At 47.1% G+C, this 14882-nt stretch overlaps 2 protein-coding genes across 6 annotated transcripts in view; both read right to left on the bottom strand.

The window, feature by feature from the left end:
• Nucleotides 1-75: 75 nt before the first annotated feature.
• atg14 (autophagy related 14) lies at nucleotides 76-8655 on the bottom strand. Its single transcript, XM_071498622.1, has 11 exons — nucleotides 7981-8655; nucleotides 6895-6957; nucleotides 6660-6702; nucleotides 5806-5887; nucleotides 5487-5724; nucleotides 3874-4103; nucleotides 3442-3559; nucleotides 3247-3337; nucleotides 2161-2246; nucleotides 1808-1982; nucleotides 76-1477 (listed from the first exon to the last, which is right to left on the bottom strand). The coding sequence occupies exons 1-11, from the start codon at nucleotides 8256-8258 to the stop codon at nucleotides 1355-1357; spliced, it is 1527 nt and encodes a 508-aa protein (XP_071354723.1). The 5' UTR covers nucleotides 8259-8655; the 3' UTR covers nucleotides 76-1354.
• A 645-nt stretch (nucleotides 8656-9300) lies between these two features.
• Nucleotides 9301-14882, bottom strand: part of tbpl2 (TATA box binding protein like 2) — a 5933-nt gene continuing 351 nt past the window's right edge. The window contains exons 2-8 of one of the 5 annotated variants that reach the window (XM_071498631.1): nucleotides 14174-14336; nucleotides 13850-14072; nucleotides 13021-13108; nucleotides 12822-12913; nucleotides 11444-11611; nucleotides 10419-10513; nucleotides 9301-9775 (exon numbers count right to left, since the gene is read on the bottom strand). In XM_071498631.1, coding sequence (XP_071354732.1) covers nucleotides 9699-9775; nucleotides 10419-10513; nucleotides 11444-11611; nucleotides 12822-12913; nucleotides 13021-13108; nucleotides 13850-14072; nucleotides 14174-14336 — 906 coding nt within the window. In that variant the 3' untranslated portion in view covers nucleotides 9301-9698. The other 4 variants (XM_071498633.1, XM_071498628.1, XM_071498629.1 and 1 more) reach the window with 4 other exon arrangements.

Below are 14882 nucleotides of genomic sequence, written 5' to 3'. Positions count from 1 at the left end.
TCAATCTTACCTGTGTGGAAACCTGAGGTGATAAAATCTGAGGTGAATTTATAAAAACATTGTCAAAGGACCAAAACCAGGAAGTGGATTTTATTTGAAACCAACAGAGAAACGTTCACACGTCTTTTCACTTATTGCTTCAGAGACACCGAGACCTGATCAGGTCCAGGTCTGAGCCCTGGTCGACCTGCTCCTGAGTCCAGTACAGTACAACAGCTGAACCTGGTCTGACTGGATTCAGCTTCTGTCCCACAAACCAGATTCACTCTGATTGACTGTCCAGTGTGAACGCTGTGCACCAGGTGAGCAGACACACAGGTCGACAGGTGAACACACAGACGTCATGGAAACAGACAGAAAAATAATCAGTGAACTGTTTTAATGATCAGATGATTGATCTGATTCTCGTCTTATATTTCACAAAACCAATAACTGATCAATCAAACATCAGCAGCTTCATCAGCTGCAGGTTGAACATGTGATCAGATGTAATTAATTAGTTCAGACTGAGGTCTGATCACACTGATCCAGGAACATGTTGATGGACGTGTGGTCACACACACGGACCAATCAGGAAGCAGCTCCTCATGTCCATGGTCACTGTCCCAAAGATCCTCTGTGAGGGAAAAGGCTCCACTCTGTAACACAACAGTTAACCACAGTGTTTCCAACAGCTCCATCAGAGTGAGACGTCTTCTCTCTAGAGGATCTGGTCTTCATAAACTTCACCTGTTGTGTGTTCAGGTTTCACACTTCACATCAGCAGAGATCTGAACCAGGACCGGGTCCAAGGATCCGAACCAGGACCGGGTCCAAGGATCTGAACCAGGACTGGGTCCAGACCATGAGACTGGGACAAAATAAACCAGTTATCACATGTTCACATACTGATGTTAACACCAGGAAGCTGAAGTCATTTCATTCAAAATAAAGCGTCAGTGAGGACGAGTCACTGTGTGTGTGTGTGCGTGTTTGATGGAGACACACACACACACACACCACTGTGTGTCGGGTGCTTGGACCTGGTTCACCTGCCGCCTGCTGGTCCACTTTAACCTGTTCAGGATTTTAAGAACCTGGTCTGGTTCGTTTTTCAGTTTGTGTCACGTTGCTGCAGAAAATGCTGGTGTGTGTGTGTGAGCTGCACAAGAAACGATGGATGTGGGTCAGATCACGTGTGTTGACGTGGTCCGACGCACACATGGTCCTGATCTTCTGGTTCAGCTCCAGGAGGCTGCGAAGCACAAAGTCTGATGTTTCTACTGTCAGTAGAGTCTCGTCTCCAGCCTGACCTCTGACCCCAGGAGTCCTGATGTGAGCTGGTCCGGTCCTGGCTGGTCTCGGTCTGGGTCGATCAGCGCTGGCCGGTGTAAGCTCTGAACCAGGAGGTGACAGAAGCAGCGGCGGACGAGATCATCCCGCCAGTGTTGGCAGAGGGCTGGGACACCTGCAGTGCACTCTGGGAAAGATCCATGGACTGGAGGAGGACAAGAGGAAGAGGAGGAGATGTTACCAAACAACAGCTTTAACTTTGAAAACCACCAGACAGGAAGTGACATTGAGCTGCTGCTGCTCCAGCAATCTACTTCACCTGTTGTTTGTTGTGTTACCTTTGTTTTTTTATTGGGAGAGGTGGACAATCAATCAATCACTCAACTCGACTGTGATTGGTCAAGAGTCACAACAATATCAAGACAGACTAAGACAACCACATAAAGTCAACTTCCTGTTTCCTCAGAGTCTGACACACACACACTTCAGAGCAGCAGTGTGTGTGTGTGTGTCTGTTTGTCTCAGGTGTTCCTACCTGTGATGGGATGTCACAGAATCGTGGACTGGGTACCGTCTCCCAGTCCGTCCCCAGGTCTGTCTCCTCATCCGTCACCGCCTCGTCCCCGCTCTCCTCCGCCGGTCCCGCCGCCTCGGGCTCCACAAACTCCATCGACTCCTCCAGGTCAGCGCTCACCTCGAACGGACCGGTCCTGAACCCAACACACAACACTGGATCACTGGACCCACACCTGGTCTAGTCCAGCTCATCTGATGACACCTGAAGCCCAGACTGAACTGGACTGAACTGGACTAAACTGGACTAGACTGAACTGGGTTCTCACTGGTTCGTGCCGTCTGGAGTGTCAGAGACAGACAGGTGTATCTCACCTGCCCAGGTTGGCGTTGTCGGGGGAAACCAGAAACATGATGTTCCTCAGAGTGTGATGAGGGTGGAGCTTCTCACTATCCACATGCTGTGCACGCACGCGCACGCACGCACGCACGCGCGCGCGCGCACACACACACACACACACACACACACACACACACACACACACACACACACACACACACACACACACACACACACCTGTTAGAAATACACTTAAATGACATGTACTAAGAGAAATAAATCAATGATCTGTCTCTTTCTGATGTTTGAATTCGTCTAAACTGTTGACTCCTGAACGTCACAGCTGGACTGATGTTAGAGATGATCTTTGTATACAGGTCAAAGGTCACCTACACCTCCACTGTGTCTGACTCTGTCGCTGAAGTTCCACTGATGTGAATCCGGTCCAGACCAACTGCTCAGGTTCAGGTCTGGAGACTGTGCTGGTTCTGGTCATTAGTTGTGTCTCATTATGTCTCCCTCCACTCTGACAGCTGTGTACGTCCTGCCGCTCTCTGGACAGGACGACAGCTGGAAAACGGCGAGTAGCTGAAGTTGGTACGAAGCATCTTTTCTCAAAGTTTCTAAGAGACTCACACTGATCCTGATCTGTGTGTGAGACCGGTGACTCTACAACACATAGGGGGAGGAGTAAAACAGCTAAACAAGCTAATGTTAGCCTAAACAAGCTAACATTAGGCTAAACAAGCTAACGTTAGCCTGTGTGAAGGTTGTGTGTGGAGCTACAACAGAGGTCAGTGTCACAGACGGTAACATCTCAGGACATGAACATGTTGACAACTTCTACAACTTGTGTTGTTGTTGTTGTTTACTGTGCCTGTCTTCTTCTTCTCTTCTGGTTCGTTGTCAGACTAGAACAGTTGTAACGTTGTGACACTGCCCTCGTCAGACATCTTTGTCCCTACAGTTCTGTAGAAAAACAGGTCGCGTTCACAGTTTGGCATTGACCTGGTGCTGAAGCATTGGTTAAACAATAAAATCTGAAGAGCTAACGTGGACCCATCATCGGTTTGTGAGAGCTGACAGTGAGCTGAGTGGTGGCAGTGTTGTCTCTGTCTCACCTGTGAGAAGCAGAGGTGGAGGACGTTGGTGTTGAGTTTGCTCAGAGCTCTGGTGAAGCGGTATCTGCTCAGGTTCTCTCCACAGAACTCACTGAGGACAAACAGGGTCACCGTTAATCATCACACACACGTAACCACCTGATGCTCCCGTTTCCTGACAGCACTCTGGAAGTGAAGGGAGCAGCAGTTTCCTACCTGTTGCACAGCTTCTTGGGCAGGTTGACGTCCAGGATGTGGGACAGGATGGTGACAAGCTGAGTGGCGTAGCAGAGGGCGGCGCTGATGGTGTGAGCCGGGTTAATGTGGTCCAGCTCTGCAACACACAGGAGGTCAAAGGTCAGACCACATTCAGACGGGGGACACAGCAGCTGGGCTCAGATCAGCTGATCACAGCTCAACTCACCTGTAGCTGACTGGGAGCACCACAAACAAACCTACATCTAACACACACCTGTACAGGTGTGTAGGTGACCCAGAGCTCCACCCAGTCATCCACGAGTCTGACAGATAATGACCTGGTTTCATAATGAACTGAAGGTGACTGACTGATGTGTTCAGGGCAGCTGGGAACCTTTATCCTGCACGAGTCCTGGTCATGTGGACTGGACTGCCCGCCCCCCTCCTCACCTGGGCCCTGACTGGTGCTCTTCTCCTCCACCCAGCTGTAGTAGGCGGAGCAGTCTCCGTTGCTGGGCAGGGTGACAGGGGGTCCCGTGATGCTGATGCTGGTCTCTCCGTTCTGGTCGTCCCAGATCCAGCGTCCTGACAGGTATGTGGTCCTCCGGGCTTCGGCCAGCTCGCTCACCGTGCTGGAGGTCAACACCGGGTCGCACTCCGCCACCACGTCCGCGGGGTCTCTGACCCACAAACACAGGGACAGACAACAGGTGGTTCATTATTTTACTTCTTCGTCTCATTATCAATAAATCTGATTAAAGATTTAACAAACAAACAAACAAACAGTGATGAAACTCCTGGTTAAATTAGTCTAATTAATTTACCGTCTTCATAACGAGACACAAAACCAGAAGAAAAAAACATGTTAAAACAACAGGAAAAAACATGAAACAACTTCCTGCCCAGATGAATGTAAGTCTGTGGTGTGACAGGAGATATGAGGCCAAGTGGAAAGAGATGGAGAGAATATGTAAGAATATTCCAATAGAAGCAATGACTGGAGATCAGAGGATATTTATCAGAGGTTGGTCTTGGTTTCATTTACCCCGTTTACCTGGTTTGATGTTGTAAAACAAAAACTTATGGGCTCAGATAAAAACACTTGTACATGACACAGAATTCAAACTGGTTTAACTACTGGATCAGTAGAAGAATCTCTACTTATTGTGGAGTGATTGAAAAGAACAAGTTACAAAGTTTTCAAATACTAAGAGAAAAATACAACCTGGAAAAGCCTGACTTATATTTACAGCTACGTCAATATTTCTGAAAAGAAATCAATAAAAGTGAGACATATACAAAACCTAACAATTGATTACACGAGCATATACTGGAGGATCGAAAGCAATAATTTCAACTTCATCAAGGAATTACAAATGGTGGAGGAACCAACACAAATTATATTAAAGAGAAATGGGAAAAGAAACGACACGATTTCCCCACAACAATGTGAAAACATTTGAGACCATTTCCTCGTTCTGTTTACTGGGGTGAATTTAGTCAGAAGAATCTCTACGTGTTTTCATTCCTCCTGAGATGAAAACACGTCAAGTGCTGCAGAGCCATGCTTGTTGCTGGAGCTGTGGGTGTGAGGAGACTGACCACCATTCACAAAACATTCTGGGAGACTAACAGAAGATTTTGAGGCTGCAGATACTACTGACACGCACATGATCTGCCGAAGGAAACGATAGATATCTCTTGAAAATATTCACAGCAGCAGGAAAAAAGCAATCACTCGTAATGTTGACAGACCGACCCACCTGCAGCAGACACCTGGCCAGAAATGATCCAAGATTCAGGGAAATGAAAGGCTGAGAAATGATCTACACAAAAACGGAACAGGTATGGAACAGGTATATACGAAGGTGGGATGTATGACTGCTGGTGCACCTGCATCTGCACTGACACAAGAGACTGACAATTACCACTGACCTCAAACAGCACCTGTAATTAGGATTTTATATATATGTTAATATGCTGGTGATATTTATTGTTTCAATCATTTTACTGTTTGTATCACTGCTCAGGTGTGTTACTGTCAGAGCTCAGGTGTGTCTCACCTGCTGCCCTGTTTCTCCTCCTGTGTGGGTAGGATGTGTGTGGTGAGCTCCAGGATGTGTTCCCGCCTCAGCGCAGCCAGCTGACTCAGTCTGCTCTGCAGCTCCCGGCTGCGTCTCTCCAGCAGCTCCCCCAGACGACGGTTGTGACGCTCGATTTTGTCCCGTTTCTCCTGGTGACGTCCGGCCCGACGCTGCAGCCGCTGGCCCTCCTCCTGAGAGCGCAGGAGCAGGTCTTTGTCTGCAGGAGGAGGAGAAAGGGGGGTGTGACACAGACTGTCACGTGACCTCCACAGGTGTTACAGCCTGCAGACAGACTCACCGCTCTTCACCTCCTCGTCGCCCCAGGCCACCGCGTCCTTCAGCTGCTCGATCTTCATCTTACACGACATGAGCTTCCATTTCTGAGGAAACAGCAGCTCGTCACTTCATCCTGTCTGACCTGTCCTTCACTCTGTCCTGACGCCCTCTCTCATCACCTGAAACTCTTTCTCACCACGTCATGTTGACGCTTGGTGAGGTGAAACCGCTGCATGTTTTTAATCATGTCCTCGTGGACGTCGACGGAAGAGAATCAGCTGCTGCTTTGAGCAGTGACATCCGTCTACAAACACATGGTCTGAAGTCAATCTGGTTTCCTCTGTACTTCAAAGCTCCTACACACAGTTGGTACAATTACACGTCTTAGCTCCAAAGGCTCAGTGTTCAGTCTTTGAACTGAACTCAGCTGCTCCAGGTTCAGGCCTCACCATGTAGGAGAGGAGCTGCTTCGGTACAGACCATCAGGACTGAGCTGACGAGACTGTTGCAGCAGAAGTGTCCTTCACGCTGCTCATTAGATTGTAAAACAGGACACTGAGCTCCAGTGCAGGTGAATGTGGTCACAAACAGCACAGGTCAACTTCAACAACGTGACACAGAGTGGACAGGAAGTTAAAAGACTAACTGAGTCTAAAACACATTAAAGGACTAAAAAACTTTCCTCTTTAATAAAACACATTGTTTGCACTTGAGCACAAAGTAATTCATTGACACCGTGTAATAATTTTACTGTTTTCATTTGCTCATATTTATTGTTGTCACTTATTGTTTCACAGATCATAGCAGGAGGAAACACAAGTGTCTCACGCTGAGCTGCTTCACAGCACCTGACCCAGGTAAAGGTAACAGACTCACCATCTCGTCAGCCTGCAGCTTCTTGTCCATGGCCTGGAGGACTCTGTGAGGAGGGAACAGTTCAGTTACCACAGCTGTTTGGACTGATACCGACACACGGCTCCACACAGCTGTGTCATTTTATCAGCACTGATATCGAGATGAGCCCCAGACTTCATCCTGTCTTTCTCAGATCACATATATACAGTAAATATATGGTGCTGAGGTGCACTGTCACCGGCAGCTGTTACTTCACCTCTGCTGCAGCTGCTCCTTCTCCTCCTTCAGCTTCTTCAGCCGTTCCAACTTTTCTATGTATCTGCAGACAAAATACAAACAGTCAGAAAACAGTCTATTAGAAAATTAATCATTTAAACAACATCTTAAACTTCAGAGCGGCTGAGCTGTGGATTTGACCCCTGGAGGTCCCCGGGGCCCAGTTTGAGAAACTGTTCCCAGGCATGAAAACTATGGGGACAAAGTTATTTTGGGTTTGTGTAACTGTAGCAGGGCAGCTAACCTAGCCAAACTAACACCGAGTTACAGGCTGACTCAGCAGTGGGAAGCTAACAGCTAACAGCGTCTAATAAACCAGCAGCCTGGACACAATAACATCACCACACAGAGAACAAGCTAACTGCCCAAAGTCAAATACCCGCTGCTACAACCGAGGAGTGTTAGCTGCTAATGCTAACTAGCACGAACTGATAGTAATGGGTCGATGCGATCAGATTATTAATGAATTTATTTGAAAAAAAATCTTTGCCAGTTTTGCCCTATAACTTTTACAAAAACGCCCTAAGTTAAACTGAATTCGTCTGTACTACTGAATCTGACGTTAACAAGAGACGCTTCTATGTATAAAAACATAAATTATCAATTTAACGTGGATTTTATACCCGAAAATAAATATGTATAACGATATAACTTTAATGTTCTCATTAGAATGATTCACTTTTCGATTCGGCATGCATGTAATACACCTATCGACGATTATTACTTTAATATAACCAACCTACTACTGGTAAACCGGTCAGTACCTTTTATCTTCGACCAGAACAACTACGTTTGGTCAGGTGCAAACGTGGTGGATGAACTAGAAAACGTTTCAGATTTTGTGAGAGTAATGTGGTTTCAGGTACTGAAATGTCTGCCGAACAGTAAAGAGGGTTCATATTTTCATCCTGACACTTATATAATCTGGTAGACTGAAAGAGTGAGTAGGAAAATTTAGGTAAAATTAAAAATGTCAAATCTGGCCACAAAGTTCGGCATTGACAATGAAAAGACGGGAGCACATACTGAAGTCTGTCAGACCTCAGGACCAAACACTGAACTTTACCTCTCTGTGTTCCTCCCGTCAAAGTACACGAAGTCCCCGGCCTGGACGCACCGGGCACAGGTGAGCCTGCGGCGGGAGGTGCTGCACAGGGGGCACCGCTCCACAGCCACATACAGACCCTCCGCGTCGTCCACCGACTCCACCATCACACAGCCCGGGGTCGAGTGAGCCGGATGGGGGTGATGCGGCCGGAGAGCAGGCCTGCCCCCGGAATGAGAGCCGGGGGATGAAGCGGCTCGGTCCGGGCCGAGCGGCGGGAGTCCCGCCGAGGACGCCATGGAGAAGAGCTCGGCTAAAGCTAAGCTAACGTTAAATTCAAACCAGTTAACGCCAGAGGGAAGAAGCTGCTGGGCCCAGCGCTCTCTACGGCTCCATGAGCACCGTCTGGCCGCTAGAGTCTCTGTGATGTCGCTGACATGTTTTAAACATATTTCTAACGGACCGACACCAATGTTGTTGTTTTGACGCGCAGACGATGAGTCCGCCACTTCCGGTTTCCTCTAAAAACGTGACGGGTTTGTTTATGTAATGACGTAGGCGTTAGGGCGGAGTTAAAGAAACCAGGTTCACCGCGCAAAACTAAACGCAAAGTTAAAAGTTAGAGACGAAAATAAACCGTTAAACTAACGAGAGAAAATCCTCGATCTCAGTGAGTCAGCGCCCTCACAGGCTTCCGTCCCCCAGGTACAACACTGACGTCAGTCATGACAAATTACCACGTTTATAAGTCAGTAACTGAGGTCCAGTGAAGGGGACTGTGGGAGACAGACACAGGGGGGGGGATCTAAGCTGCAGCGCTCAGATGACCAGGGGCCATCCCAGAGTCTGGGCCCCCCGCCACTGGCTCACCTGGTGCTCACCTGCCCGAAGGTCCCGTCAGTTCTCCTCCAGGGCTGAAAGGTCTTTGGCTGCCATAAATTATTTTTATCCATTATTTATTTTTATTTGAACTGTTTTGTTATTTTTGATTTTTTTCTTTCTTTTGTCCAAGTTCATGAGGCACGTTGTAAGTTGTTTTTAAATGTGCTGTATAAATAAAGTTATATTAAGTCAAATGATGACATTTACGGAGCCCCTGAAGGGTCACGGTGGGAACAACTTTTGCTTTCTCAGTCTTTCTGGGGTTCCTCACTAGATTAAATCATGTTGACACAGGAAGTCAAAGCTGTGACCTAATTAATTTAACGTGAGTGTTTTATTTTTTGTCATCTCAAACATTTCATCTTTTTCTTCTTTTCCTGACAGAAATGAGCTTCCATACGTTTCATATACATCACTCACTGAAAACATCTACAGCTGTGAAATATACAACAGAAAGAATCTTAGTGATCATTTTATTCACACAGCACAGTCTCCAGCCGTGAGAGACAGACTGTTTTACATGGGTTTACGTCCAAGTTAAACCATCAGGGAGACTTTATTAAACCTTCATCATCAGTCGTCAATATTAAAGTCACTGATGCAGCAGTTTGATTTGTCCCCTGATCCCTGAGCTCACACTAATGTCTGAGTCCGAAGATGAAACTAAATCACTTTAAATCAACAGAAGTTTTCTCTGCAGCTGACTCATTTATCATCCACAACCCTGCTGCATAACAAAGTAACACACACACACACACACACACACACACACACACACACACACACACACACACACACACACACACACACACACACACACACAGTCTATTTACAAGTGACCAGGAGCGCTGTCGTCCTCACTGTTTCCTGAAGCCTCTCAGGATCGGATAAATGTTCTCAAACGCTTCGTAGATCTCAGCTCGTTCTTTAGCTCCTGGAATTTAACACACAACTCAATGACTTACAACTTTATTTCAACAAGTTATGAGGAAATTGATTCAGAGAAAAAATCTATCCCATTATCATCACCATATTATAATATGTATTTCATAATTATCAGATCATCATTATCAGATGGCATTAAAAGGCCAAAATAAATAACTTTAAAAAAAAAGAGAAAGAGAAAACTACCGTCTTCCTCTGGCAGCCTAATTATGAGAACCACTTACTGCAAGTAAACAACACTCAACACTAAAACGTAGCCGTTAGCATTTAGCTAAAACCCCTCCTCAGCTGACTGGAGCTGAAGCATCAGATTGTACAGACAACAGCTCTGTGGTTTCAGACTAAGGTCTTGTCCACACTAACACATCTGCTGTAGGTCACCAACACAACCCCAACCCTGAGCTGGACACACAGGTTCTGGATCTGGATCACCAGCTCTGACTCAGCACGCTTGTCTTCATGAGTACAGGTATTCATTTGTGTGACAGAATCTTTTTAAATGTTGGGGGAAAATATCTGTTAGTGTGGATAAGACCATGGTTGTTCATGAGTATTTGGTGACGCTGAACTCAACCCTCCGTCTGTTCCTCGTCTGCACCATGTGACCACGTGGAGATACTGAGTTTCATTACCGGTCAGAACCACCTTCCCAGACACAAAGATGAGCAGGACGATACGAGGTTTCACCATCCGGTAGATGAGGCCTGGAAACAGCTCTGGTTCGTAACTGGAGACACAAACATGTTCCATCAGTCTCAGTTCTGTGTTTAAATAAAGCTGAATTATGTAATAACCAGCAGTTAAAGATGGTGGAATGACCCAGAACGGCGTTCCACAACTGTCCACTAATGAGTTCATAAAACAGATTTGCAGTTTTACACAAAATCATTTCAAGCTAGTTCATTATTATTTCTGGTTTTATTCACTTCCACACATCTCCTCTCTTTTGGCTTTTTTTTTTGGGCCTTTTTGTGCCTTTATTATAGAACAGTGAAGACTGAGAGGAAAGGGGGCAGAGAGAGGAATGACGTGCAGGAAAGAGTCGGACTGGTCGGGAGTCGAACCGGTGACTGCCTGCTAAGAGCGTCGTGGTACACCCCCTAACCACTGTTTTTATTATTTCTAGTTTTTCTCACTTTAATACATCCTCCTGTTTGAGTTTTTATCTTTATGATTTCCAGTCATCAGTGTTTCCTCATTTCCTCTTATTGTTTTTATTTCTCATTTAATGGTGTGTGTGTGTGTGTGTGTGTCTTACATTGTTTGTAAAGTATAGAAATATGCCAATGTATCATAAACTAAGTGATGTAACCTATGCTAACTCTAAGCTAACATAACATAAACTAACCCTAAGCTAGTGTAACATAAGATAACCCTAAGTTCTAGCTTCTGTCCATTAGCTTGACTAAACCTAACAACAGGATGGAGGTTAACAACATTTGAAACAAAGTTGAGTAAAAGTTCAAAGGTCATTGGCAGATCTGTGCTGAGAGAAGCTTCTGCAGCGATGTCACTGAATTTCATTGATTTCACAGAGAACTTTTTAAAACGCTGCAGTGATGTGTTGGAGGCTCACAGTTTCCTCCTGCTTGCAGTCTTTGTGCTAAGCCAGGCTAACCTCGCCTCCTGACCAATGAATGACAGGAGTCAGTGTTACCTGCTGAACTGCTGGTGGGTCAGGACCAGTCCTTCCAGTCTGATGGGGAAACAGACGTCACAGCTGGCCACCATGTTCTGGATCTTAAAGTCCAGGAAGCGAGCGGGAAAGCCGAGTTTCTGCACCACCCGGGCGTACTTCCTGGCTGCCAGCCGTGACTGCTCCTCACTCAAACACACCCAGAGGCCAGAAGAGGGTTAATAAAGTGGAAACAAACATCGTCCAGCACAGTCACATCTTTATCTCTCCACTGCAGGACCTCACCAACCTGGAACCTCATCTTTTTATAACCTGGACTTTAAAACGTGACAGTGTGAGCTTCAGTCAGTCTCATCACATTAAACATAACTGAGTAACTCAGTTCTACATCTGTTTCATCAGTGAAGGAGAGCAGGTGAAGAAGTGACCTGAGAGTCAGAGTCAGAGCTGGTCAGACATGTGGGGGGGTTAGAGGAGTGAGGAGAGGAGGAGCTCTCTGAGGAGAGGAGGCTTCAGGAGCTGCTTCCACCATCAGGAACCACAGACCAGAACAGTCTGGACTGAGACCGTCTGTGTGCAGGATGGTGATGACAGACCACGTTCATCAGAGGAGCTCAGTGGAGGAGAAGGAGCATCAGGCTGAAGGACTGAGCTCAGACCCAGAGTCTCTCTGAAGGCAGCAGCAGAGACTGGGTCTGGTTCAAGGTCAGGGGGAGTTGGTGGAGGTCCAGGCCAGACTGGCTGCTGCTTCTGGACCATCTGTCAGGGTTTCACAGTGAGTGAAGGGAAGTCTGTCAGAAGAGGTGAGAGAGAACCAGGACCTGGACCAGGATCTGGGTGGAGGACTGAGTCAGGTCAGACCTGATGTTTCTGATGTTGTACAGAACAAAGAGTCAGGACCTGGAGACAGAGACAACCTGGTCTGAGAAGGAGAGCTGGTCCTCAAACATGACTCCAGGTCTCTCTGGACCTTGGTTGGGGTCAGAGATGAAGAGGAGATGATGATGTTGATATGATGAAGAGTTCAGTTCCTTCATCCATGAGGAGACAGACTGATGTCCACAGGGACAGACTGAGGTCACCTGGAGGGAACCACAGGTATAGTTGGGTGTCGTCTGCATATCGGTGATGTGAGAAGGTGTGAGAGGAGAACTGGACCCGAGGAGGTGGTGGTTATTATGAAGAGGAGGGTCCCAGCACTGATCCTTGGGGATGGGATAAACTGTCGCCAGTGAGACAGGATTCAAACCAAGAAAGGGCTTGAACAGAGTTTAAACTTTTCCCCAGGTCTCCATGGTGGTTGAATAATGGTGGAGACACAATTAGAGCCAATGATGAAGACAAGTTACATTAGGTTTAAATTCTTTCAGGAGAAAAAGGCAGGAAGTGTCAGACTGACCTCTTGGCTCCGGTACAGACCATCTTCCCTGAGCTGAAGATCAGCGCTGTGGTTCGAGGCTCACGGATCCTCATGATGACGGCTGCAAAGCGCTGAAACACAACAACAAGAAACAGCGAGCTGCTGAGACTGGGAGCAACAGATCAGCTCCTCTGTTCCAAACTTTTGAAGACTGACAGTGGAACCTCAGGCTTCAGACCTTTGGGTTGTACTCTGCATTTCTGGCTTGCAGGGCGATGAACTTCAGGTCCAGGGGACAACCCAGGTTGACTGTGGAGACGATGTTCCTACAAACACAAGAGCCGAAGGTCAGAGAGCTTCCTGACAGACGAGTCCAAAGCCTCATCTCACTTTAGTTTATACACAGCAGCATGTGAACGCAACACTGAGCAGCAGTCTGAAAACTGGCTTGTCACACTTTCACAGATCACCTGAACTCAGCATAATCCTTAAAATATTTTCCTCCAGCTGTTCCCTGAGGAATTACCTGGAACAGGTGCTTTTTATAAAGACAGTCATTCTGGGTTGTTCAGTTTCTTTGCAAATAAACTCATTTGAATCCACAAGTTGTAGTTTCAGTCTCTTTTTAAGACACGTGATGGGGACACAACATCCGACATCTGTCATCCATCCATCATCATTGACCACTCATCAGTCATCCGTCAGTCAGTGCTGGCCCACAGCTGGTTCAACCAAAATAAAGGTTCATGTCCTGAGAGATTTTTATGACATTTTCCTGAGTTTGTATGATGATGATGATGATGATGATGATGATGATGATGATGATGATGATGTACTGGATCAAATATTTTTTTATGCCATGAATCTCAAAAGTACTGTTATCAATACTTAAGTATCACTAATACAGTATCAGTACTGCAGTAACAGTACTACAGTATCAGTACTACAATATCGGTACTGCAGTATCAGTACTGCAGTAGCAGTGCAACAGTATCAGTAACAGTACCACAGTATCAGTACTGCAGTATCAGTAACAGTACTGCAGTATCAGTAGTATCTAGACCTACTGTAACTGTGGGATGATTCCTGACCTCTCGGTCACAGGGGTCATGGGCGTCATGGGGGTCATAGGGGTCATGGGACAGAAGGGCGAGGCACTGGTTCCCAGCCCTGAGGTGGACGCCCCCTGCTGGGTGTCAGCTGCTGTGGAATCCTGGGAGTTGTAGTCCAGACAGATGCCGCTGTCCTGAGACATGTCCAGAGCAGCAGTGTGACTGTCTGCTGCTTCAGCTGGAGGAGAACCGCACAGTTAAAGACCTACAGGGTCCAGAGACCATGACCCCCCACCCCCCCCACCCCCACTTCAGTCCCTCTGGTCAGTGATGTCATACCTGTGTCATCCTGTGTACTGAGTTCATCAGGTAGAAAACTCAGGTCCAGCTCCTCCCCCAGCTCTCCACTTGGCCCCGCCTTCGCTGATAGGTAAGAGGAATCCTGCAGGGAGGGGGCGGGGCTCTGGAGGCCCAGCTCCTCCCCCAACATGAAGCTGGAGCCCTGCACAAGGAACTCAATCAATCAATCAATCAATCAATAGCAGGTGTTTCCCAGTCCTCCTGCTGGTCACCTGGTCGTTTTTTGAATAGGAAGCTGGAACAAAGCAGGACTTCACCCTCAGGATGAGCCCCTCTCCCCCCCCAGAGTCCAGCCTGACCCACGTTTCCTCTCTGAGTCCTGGTTCCTGAGTCCTGGTTCCAGGTCGTCCTGCAGTCAGAACCTCACACTCTTTCTACGTTTCACATCTAATGTGACATGGTGAGTTTTTAAAGACCTGCTCAGAGGGAAAATCCTCAGACTGGACTCTTCAAGACCAGGACCAGGACCAGGACCAGTGTGGTGGGAACATGCAGGGAGATAAACATTTATCTGAGCTGTTAAAGTCATACTGACAGAAGAGGAGACAGGACCTGAGTGAAGCCTAAACCACACTGAGTCCTGGTCTGGAGACCGTCCAGCTTCTGGACCCTCCTGGACTAAAGATGTAAAACCTGCTCAGAGACCCTGAGCTGGACTTTAATTTGAATCAAGTCAAACACTCTGGAG

Source organism: Trachinotus anak, unplaced genomic scaffold (assembly GCF_046630095.1).
Source record: "Trachinotus anak isolate AG129_WGS33_773 ecotype Australia unplaced genomic scaffold, CSIRO_AGI_Tana_v1 ptg000015l, whole genome shotgun sequence".
NCBI lineage: Eukaryota > Metazoa > Chordata > Actinopteri > Carangiformes > Carangidae > Trachinotus > Trachinotus anak.
Note: the sequence above shows the minus strand (reverse complement) of the source record. Positions and strands in the feature narration are given on the sequence as shown.

What these genes read in the sequence shown, in the direction of transcription:
- atg14 (XM_071498622.1), bottom strand. Translation starts at nt 8,258, where the DNA reads ATGGCGTCCTCGGCGGGACTCCCGCCGCTCGGCCCGGACCGAGCCGCT. An exon ending in GACGGGAGGAACACAGAGAG is followed by an intron (nt 6,958 to 7,980) that starts GTAAAGTTCAGT and finishes TTTTGTCTGCAG; the next exon opens with ATACATAGAAAAGTTGGAAC. An exon ending in TCCACCTCTGCTTCTCACAG is followed by an intron (nt 2,247 to 3,246) that starts GTGAGACAGAGA and finishes GTGCGTGCACAG; the next exon opens with CATGTGGATAGTGAGAAGCT.